Source organism: Frankliniella occidentalis, unplaced genomic scaffold, assembly GCF_000697945.3.
Source record: "Frankliniella occidentalis isolate FOCC.00 unplaced genomic scaffold, Focc_3.1 Scaffold102, whole genome shotgun sequence".
Taxonomy (NCBI): Eukaryota; Metazoa; Arthropoda; class Insecta; order Thysanoptera; family Thripidae; genus Frankliniella; species Frankliniella occidentalis.
In genome coordinates, this window is record NW_026267231.1 from 24,109 (window position 1) to 33,239 (window position 9,131).

Here is a 9,131-nt window from a genome sequence, read left to right on the forward strand (position 1 = left end):
GATATCCTTTTTTGCCACCACTCCTTCTCTCTCGCTCTCGCTTGCGCGCTCTCTCTCTCTCTCTCTGTCTCGCTCTCCTCTTTTCTCTTTCGGTCGCCTTTCTGCTCATGCGCCCGGACACAACACTCGGTGTAAGACTCCGGACCGAATCAAGTCGGAGCAGGGGAGCCTGCGGTCAACTAATTGAACATACCCGTCATATTAACGGCAGTGACCCAAATTCTTGGTGGTGGTAGACAGGCCGCAAAAACAAAGCGTGTCCGCGAGTGTGTTTGGTGACTGGAACCTGTTGCCGTAAGGAGGGCTGGGTCCGGTTCCGGTTCCATGCGACAATTTTCATTCGGCCTTTTGCCGAATTTTACTAAGGCGCCGTTATTTGGTTTGAAATGAAATGAATTAAATCCCAAAGTCCGACTGAGTTTAGTAATTTGTTTTATTTCGAAGCTCATTTCCATTACCTAACCTCGCGGTCCCGCGGGTGTCTCCTTTCTACTAGGGGAGCTCGTTTCGTGTTTATGCGTCAAGTACCTTTACATAGCCAGATGGTAATTTAGGACTTTTTCACACAATGCTGAAACATTATTAATACCGTACTCGAGGGCTGCATTTTCCCATTTAACAAAATGTTAGCTTTAATAAGGAAGCACGAAAGCGGGTCCTCCGCTTATGCATACATTTCTACACTATGAAGTGAGGTTAAATTTTGTTAACGTGTTTAGGAACATATATTTATGGCAATACTTAGCGAGGCAATAATAAAGTTAACTAAAAAATTAATACCACCGCCTCTGCCTCAACATTCAAGTGTTAAGTGATTCTCCCACCCAAGACGTTCTCAATCGCGCATCCCGAAATTTATTGAACAAAGACATCTACGTTTCAAGGAGGGTGAGACTGAAAAGGACGGGACCTTTTCACATCCTAGTCTCCATTACCATTGCCGGGAAATCCGGGGGAATCTTCAGTTCACTGAGGATGGGCGTCATGCACCTCGGGCAGTCCGTCTACCTCCTCGTCCTCGTCGACGTCATCATCGTCGTCCAGGTCGCCGATGACGGAGTCCCCGCGGCCGGATCCCTCCATCAGCGCCCCGTCCTCGCTGACTCCCTCACCGGTGAGTTCCTCGCCGTCGTCGTCAAAGAAGAGGTCTTCGTCGCCCACCTCGTCTTCCTCGTCGTCTCCATTCTGCCCGTCAACACCCGGGCCCTCCTTGTCGGCCCTGCCGTACTCTATGACTGCGCTCTCCGTCGCCTGAAAAGTGCCCTGTCGGCTGACGGGCCTCGGTGGCGGAGGTCCTGCCTTGGCGTACGACTCCATGGTGGCGGCCTCGGCTGCCGTCAGAGTACCCTGACGACTGACGGGCCTTGGTGGTGGGTGTCCAATCTTGCCGTACTGCTCCATGTCCGCGCTCTCCACCGCCGGCAGAGTACCCTGACGACTGACGGGCCTCGGTGGTGGGTGTCCCACCTTGGTGTACTCCATGTCCGCGCCCTCTGCTGCCGTCACAGTAGCCTGACGGCTGATGGGCCGAGGTGGCGGAGGTCCGAAATCTCCGGGATCCACAGGTGCCGCGAAACTAGCCGCTCTCTTAACACTGGCCGGCCCGCGTCGCCCGGCCGCGACAGGAGCGAGTGAGGCAGCCTTGGGAGGTGCAGCGGCCGGGGGTGAACGGGCACCGCCACCGGCACCGCCACCGGCACCACCGTGCTGGCTGACCACAATCCTGGGGGACACCTTGGCGGCAGTTGCAACAGTTCTTCGAGGTGTTGTGGGAGTCGATGCACTGAGTGCGGCGGGGGCGGCGGCGGCGGCGGCGGTCGCCTTGTGGTCAGTGGTGGTTGTTGCCTGCTTCGCTGCCCGAGGCTTGCTCGAGGGCTTCTTCGCTTCCGGTTCCGGTCCGTCCTCCGCGTCCCTGCGCGAGCAAAAGCCGGAAGTACGAGTTAGTCGCGTTGCCAAACCGGCACTAAGCGCCATTCACAGATAAAAAGGAATTACACAGTTCCATGTAGCACTCCAGAAAGCACGCAACTCTGCCGGGACAGAGATGCAGTGTGAGTTTGGAACATTGAAGTAGCCTCACCATGCGGGAAAAAAATATTTTTCCACAGAAAAAATGTAATGCAGGAGGTTTGTTAGTTTTGCAAAGTCAGTTCGACCGCTTTTCAAACAAAATTGGCGGTCAGCGCCATAAAGAAATAAAATTCTACATTAACGTACGGTGAATAGGGTGACAAACGTGAAGTTCTACTTAAAGACCGTGCTTGGCCCTATTTATTTATTTACCTTTATTATTTCTCTAAGCACATACATTTTTTAAATGTCGTTTGTTATTACAACGCACATTTTTGTTACCAAATTTGTTAGTAAAAAGCTGCTAATTTGACGGTGTTACAGTGCGGTAAGTTGATTCAACTTTGTTATTTTCCGCAAATGCGTGTCTACTCTTGATTCATTAATCATCTGAGCGATGTTTTTGCGATTGCTTTTAAGCAAACCTTACCCCCTGATGAAACACAAGGAAAACTTTTATGATGAGATGACTTGAAGAAGTTCAGAACTCTGCATAAGACTGACAGAAAGTTGTTAAGTAAAGGAGAGTAGTCCTTCACCTTAACGAGCCAAGACAAGTAAGAACATTTGAACATTTAACCCCTCCTAATTCGGGATCATGCGGAAAGTACGTCCATTGATCGCCGTTACGAAATTGCTACAAGACAATGACTCGAGGAGCTCTCATAGCGCCTGCCACGTAGGCAACATCTTGCCTGCGGTGCATGCGTGTACTGCGGCGTGGCCTATCCCGAGTCTCGCAGGCGCCAAGCTCCCTCACTTGCTGAATGAACATCTGAGAATAAAAACGGACGTACTTTCTGGACGAATCCCTGCGCCCTTGTTTATAAGTTACGTTCCAACCCGCATGAAAAGAATTGTGGTAATGTTGTATGCAAAGCAATAAGAACCTATGGCAGCGGTGACGGTGGTGGTGGCTGGTGCGAGGGACGCCGCCCGGCCAGGGGCCCTTGGACTCACTCCCATCGTGGACCCCCCGCCCCCGGCGAGTTGCCCGCCGCTGTGGTGCCCACGTCGTCCAGCGCAGGGTGAGAGCCCGTGTTCGGTTTGCGGGTGCGGCGGTAGTGACGGATCTCGGCCAGCACAGTGCGCGACGCGTCGTAGTCCTGCGTGCCGACGACAAGCAACACACAAGATGGTTTGCAGGGTTAGTATTCTTTAGTTTTGTCGTGCTGGTGGAGATTCATAAAACTCCGCACACTCAGCGCAAACTACGAGGGCTCCTTGCCAACTTTAGGGGTTTTAATAGTTAGTCTCAGCTATGTTAAGTCTGAAGTAAAAGCGGATCTGGCTGTAACTAAAACGATTGTTATGTATTTATAAACACTTTTCCTTTGAGGGTTATATCTCTTATTTTCGGATACAATAAAACAAGGAGGATCGCGTGTAGTCTTGTAGGCACTTGCCTTGTCCCTCTCTGGGCTCCATATCTTGTGCCGCAGCGCTGCTTGCAGGTCCTCGCGCATGCGCTCCAGCTGTCGGACGACGATGATCAGCTCCATCTGGAACATTTATTTCTCATACTACCCACTTCGTTCCGTGAGAGGTGCATAGTTTGTGGTGCAGAGGCGGGGCCTCGTAGGTCAATAAATAGAAACGGCGCAAAAGACGTTTCTAGGGCAGAGGTGAGGAGTTTTCCTACACCGGACGCCCAGACGGGGCGCTGCTATCCCGCACAGACAATGGTCGGATTTGTCCGCGGGGGTGGGCCGTGTGTCCGCGGGCACCGCCGGGCTAGACTCACCTCAGACAGTGAATCCAGGTCGAGCGTGAGCGGGTCCAGATTCGGATCTGTAACACAGAACGGAGCGCGACTAAGTGGATGCATGCACAGGCCATCTAGTCGCCCCTGGGCCATAAGCCACGCTTCGATAACTCCCTTCGCTCTGTTTTCGGATTGCATTTTCTTGATACCGATTGAAATTGAAATTTTCTTTATAAATCTCTACTATTATTTTAGTAAATCCCATTGATTTGTTTTTTGGAAATAGCCGTACATTATATATCAAAAACTGCAATGCAATGGGATTGTCTTTTACGGTAAACAAGAAAATGCCAATTTGATTTGAAGCTTCGTGTGCATCTTCGTGCGCATCTCCGTGTGCAGGTTGACGCTCCTCACCGGTTAGCCCGTTCATCCTGCGGGCGTAGGTCACCTCCTGCTCCAGCCAGCGCCGGCGCGCCTCGAGCTGGCGGCACAGGACCAGCTGACCGTCCAGGCGCCCCCACCAGAGGTGTCGGCCCGCCTCCTGCGAACCTGCAACAAACAACATACGGTGCTTTTACGGCGCAAAAAGCAACAACAACAAAAACGAGATCGGTCCGTGCGGCGTCTCTGCGGGCTGGCGGGTCAGCCGGGCACGGCGGCGGTGGTGCGGCGGCCAGGGTCAGGGCTGCCACACCCACTTCCGGCGAGGCGCGTGCCGCCCGGGATCAGGAGAGCGGCCAGCCTGAACGGGATGTTGCTGTGTTTGTTATATTGATCCCGATGAGGTACCCTCCGGGCTCCCCTCCGCATCCTCGTGCTCCTCGCATGCGACGCGACTATAACAGACCCATCCGCCCAAGTGAACCGCCGCGCGCGCGCGCCCGCGTGCGCCATGGCGTGGGAAAGTGATGGCGCCCTCGTGGGGGCCGCGGCGGCCGCGGGGGGACCCGAGGGGGGACCCCATACGGCAGCCAAAGCCTTTCACCGCGATGAGGAGCGGCAGAAAGCAAAAAGGTGCACAAAGGTTAAAGGTTGAGACACGTATGGGGCGTAAGACCGCACCCGGATTATGGTATCCTTGAAACGAGGCGAAATATGTATTGCATAAAGTCTACCTTTAAAAAAAAAAAAAAAAAAAAGGGCAAATATCCGTAAGGTAAAGTAAAAAATGTTGGTAGATTAACAAAATTTTGATGAAAACAAAAATGGGAATGCCTTAAAGCAAGGATAAAATGAAATGTTCTTGTATTTTTGAAACGAATTTTACTTCGTTTAAGAATACAAGTTTCTCGGTGCGAGCGAGGGAGGTGGTTAAAAATTCAATTTCTCCATCTCAGTTCTTTTTTATTTCCTTTATTTGGCTCAAAATAGGGGAGTGAAAGAGAAAATCAGCATGGCTTGGCTTATGAGTCCGTCAAATACACACACACTGAGACGAAAGACCATGTAACTCGAAATTACATTTGTACTTGCAGATCTAAGAAGTATACTAGTTAGGTGGCTCTATTCCATGGTAGTGTTAAAAATTCTAGATAGTCAACATTCCTCTTAATGCAACACGAAGTCAAGGTCAAAAGTTTTTACCATTCAGCAAAGAACAACTGGATCGTCAGCTGGCTTTAGCCCGGCAGGTGTCATCGCCGGTGACAGAAGTTGACTTTTTGCCCCGCTGTCGCACCAGTTTCCGGGCGCAGCCGGTCGCCGCCTCGCTCGCCGCCGCCGCCTACCCCAACGAGGGCAGGTCGACCGTCGCGAGGCGCGGGGCCCGTCTCCGGAGCGGGGGGCGGCCGCGGGGGGCTGCGCACGGGCTGGGCCTGGTACGGGCGGGGCGGGGCGGGGCAGTCGCTGTCATAAAACGACAGCAGCTCCGTGTATAAATATATTCGGGGTCTCTGCTTGGCTTGTGCCTCTCTCTCACCGTGAGGCCCACTTTCACTACAATTTACCTGAAGAAACTGCGGACAATGTTTACCGTTTGGAAACTATTCTCTACTGTTTACATGAAAATTTGTTGTACCGGGTACGGGAAAATTTTCCATGGAAGATATCGTACAATTAATCGTAAAGTTGTAAACTTACAATCTTCGTATCGACTTGGAATCGAATGACGAGCAAGAGTTGGAGGCTGTTCACGTCTCTCTAAGCTCACTCCAGGCCCACACCTTGTTTTCTTTCATATTATTTCCAGGTTATGTGGCTCGCGAGTCCTTAAATATCCGCGGCCACGACACGTCGCCGGTCACACCCGGGCGACGATGTGCCTAACGATCGATAACAGATCGTCCCGATGCGATCATGAAGTACCGCTTGTGTGCGTCGGCTCCGCGTCCGCGCCGATCGCCGCGAGATACGCCCTTCTGAGCGCGCGGCCCCGGCGACTGTAAAACCGCGGGCCGTGTCATAAAATAGCGGACAATTTATCGCCTACGATCGTTTATACCTGGGCGGGAATAAATATAAATTCGCCATGCGTATCGGGTTATGCTATGCTATAGGTCCGCCGCGCGGAGCTGTGCGTCCCGCGGCGGCGGCTGCGCGTAAGACGGGGGAGTGCCCCGCTGAGCGCGACTACTCACAAAAAAAATAAATAAAAATAAAACAATGAAACGTGAAAACAACATGAGATTTGTCATCAAGTCGATAAATTTGTGAGAGGTCGCTACGTTTACTCGAAAAGCGACGTCTTGTCTCTAGTGACGGCATGTTAAAGATTGTGAATTACGCGCTTATATGGGTTGACTTACGGTGTGCCTGCTCCTCTTCGTGGCGGTCCAACTCCGTCTCCAGGCCAGCGATGTACCGCTCCAGTTCCGAGTTTGACCGCGCCATGCAGTCTCTGCAACCAAACGAACGAAGGAGCTGTGTTTTACATTTACATCAATAAACGGTTGCAGTAGTGCCTTTTTCGGGAAGTTGTGGCCGCGTGATGTAAGAGACACTCGCCCGCCTGCAAAACTTTGAGAGGAGCTATTCGCCCCAACCCTCTGACGGAATCCCTCACCGGCCACAAGTGCCAAGTCAGCCGCTGCAGTCGATATCAATCAGTCCTCCTGAAGGTGATGGATGTTGGCGCGATCCGCGGGTGCAAGTACCTCGCGACCTCGGGCCGCACTACACCAGTGAACTTGGCATTCCCGACGATTGCAATGATTGCAATTGAATCGCATTCTATGAATTCCCCCTCTCTCTCTCTCTCTCTCTCTCTCTCTCTCTCTCTCTCTCTCTCTCTCTCTCTCTCTCCTCCCCTCTCTCCCCCTCTCTCCCTCCCTCTCCTTTTCCCTCTCACTTTTGCTCCATGCCATTTCCCGTTTGCGATACACCCTACTGGGCCTCCTCGACGTCGCCTATTTCCGGTGCTATGTTTACTGTTCTGACGGCCCATCGACTTCCCCTGTATCCGCCTCACCATAGTCTGGGGTGGGCGCCCTTTCCCTGTGCGTCTGCAGGGCAGGGGGTTAGCCCTGTTGCGTGCAGGGCAGCACCGCCACCACCAGCCTAGCCAAGCCCACGGCGTGCGTCCTTACCCCCCTCACCCAACCGCTCTTCTTTTTGAACTACTTTCGCGGAAGTTCCGACTCTGTGACCTTCGAAAGTTTTGTCCGTGGCCCTTGTCATATTGTTATAGTGAGGCTAGTTTGTACCTCCGGACCCTTTCCCTTTTCAGTGCGTTGTAGTTAGGTGCATCCAATTTCCGCCGCTTTTACACCCCAAGCAAAAAGAGGTACTTGAAATCAAGTTTATTTTCTTGAAACAGGTGTATGTACTCGGTTCATTCGAGCGCATGCACTTCTCTTAAGAAAATGCACTTGATTTCAATACCAGCTTTAGAGGGTTTTATTATCCGTCATTCAGATAAAAGTTCAGAATTAGATTGTCCACCTGATGGCCAGCAAATAATGGTCAGCCTACGTGGTCTACACGGTCGTCGTACCCCGAGTCGTACCCTAATGCTTGTGCACTTGCGCGCTGTAGCTCAGTCCCACTTCTCAGTGTCGGAGAGCTCGGCACGAGGCGGGCCCGGCGAGAGCGGAGGGAGGGCGCCTGTAAAGTCGGGGTAGGCAACCGGCTGTGCAGAGGTGTCGGGCAGCGAGCATACCGCGGAGCGGGGAGGGGAGGGGAGGCGCTCGCAGGTGGGGAGGAGAGACAGCGACTGCGTGTGAGTGTGCTTTTGTGTTAGAGAGGGGGGGGGGAGAAGGGGGAGGGGAGTCTTGGTCATTGTGTTCCACCATCACGGCTCCGTTACTGGTATCAACAGTTGCGCTCTTGTCAATCGTGGCGGTGCAGCAAGGGTTGCGAGTTGAGGTTGGTAGTTCTGCTGCGCTTGTTTTGTTAGAGTCGGTAGCGTTACCAACATAACCGTATTATCCTGCGTAATTATACCGCAACGAGTCCAATCTCTCGTGCTCTCCATCTTACTCTCTCTCTCTCTCTCTCTCTCTCTCTCTCTCTCTCTCTGCCACCCCCCATCATCCCCCCTCATCCTCTCTTCATCCCTCTCTCGCCCCTTCCCGGGGTCAGCTGTCCGGCTAGCACTTCCCGGCACGCGAACTCAACGCCTCCTGATACCAATGTTCATTATTCTTCACAAGAAAAAAACAACGAAAGGGGAAGGAAGGAATAAAAACGAAATCACGCAACAAACTACTACTACTACTACTACTACCACCCGTGTAACGAGGGAAACAACCCCTCGAGTGCCTAAGGTCTATTATTTTCCAGAGTCCTCTGTTTTGTTTTTTCCATATTTAATTTCATCCAGGAAGTGAAATATTTGCAGGTGCCATGATGCCCAAACGATTCTTGTGAGATTTGAACCATTTTTTCTCTCATTGTGGGTCACCCAGGCCAGGACACCGGACCAGGGTTATGAAAAAAAGGTTTTGACGGTCTGATCGTCCCCGCTTGAAGCTCGGGGACGATCTAGAATGAGAAAAAGACAGAGAGCGCTAGGCGGGTGGGCTCACCTGTCCTCCCGCTGCTCAACCGTGGGCCAATTTATGTTTGCTTCGTCTCCCCTCTACCCCCACACTGCTCTGTGACGATACTCTGCCAGGCACGCCAACCTCACCCTCGGCCTTCCTCGCCCCCCTGTACCTTCCCCCCAGAAAGGCCTGCCACCCCTCTTCACCCGTTCTCTTTCCACCTCACTCTGGTCTGCGAAGCCAAGCATCGGCCTTTGTCACTCATGCAGATTATCATCATACAAACCGGAAATAAAGACTCAAGATGTCGTTGTGACGTCGCGGCCGGGGCACTTTGTCCCCGTGATTACCCTTTTGCCAAGGACGCGCTGTCCACGTCCAGAACCTCACCCACGCGCCCATAGCCTCCAAGAGCCCCCTTCTCCCCCCCC

At 52.6% G+C, this 9,131-nt stretch overlaps 1 protein-coding gene across 3 annotated transcripts in view; it reads right to left on the reverse strand.

The window, feature by feature from the left end:
• Positions 1-416: 416 nt before the first annotated feature.
• Positions 417-9,131, reverse strand: part of LOC113202770 (nuclease SbcCD subunit C-like) — a 13,802-nt gene continuing 5,087 nt past the window's right edge. The window contains exons 2-7 of one of the 3 annotated variants that reach the window (XM_026417156.2): positions 6,523-6,614; positions 4,193-4,327; positions 3,815-3,861; positions 3,477-3,572; positions 3,031-3,176; positions 417-1,912 (exon numbers count right to left, since the gene is read on the reverse strand). In XM_026417156.2, coding sequence (XP_026272941.1) covers positions 967-1,912; positions 3,031-3,176; positions 3,477-3,572; positions 3,815-3,861; positions 4,193-4,327; positions 6,523-6,614 — 1,462 coding nt within the window. In that variant the 3' untranslated portion in view covers positions 417-966. Of the gene's footprint in view, positions 1,913-2,960; positions 3,177-3,476; positions 3,573-3,814; positions 3,862-4,192; positions 4,328-6,522; positions 6,615-9,131 lie in introns of all 3 variants that reach the window. The other 2 variants (XR_008011400.1, XM_052269795.1) reach the window with 2 other exon arrangements.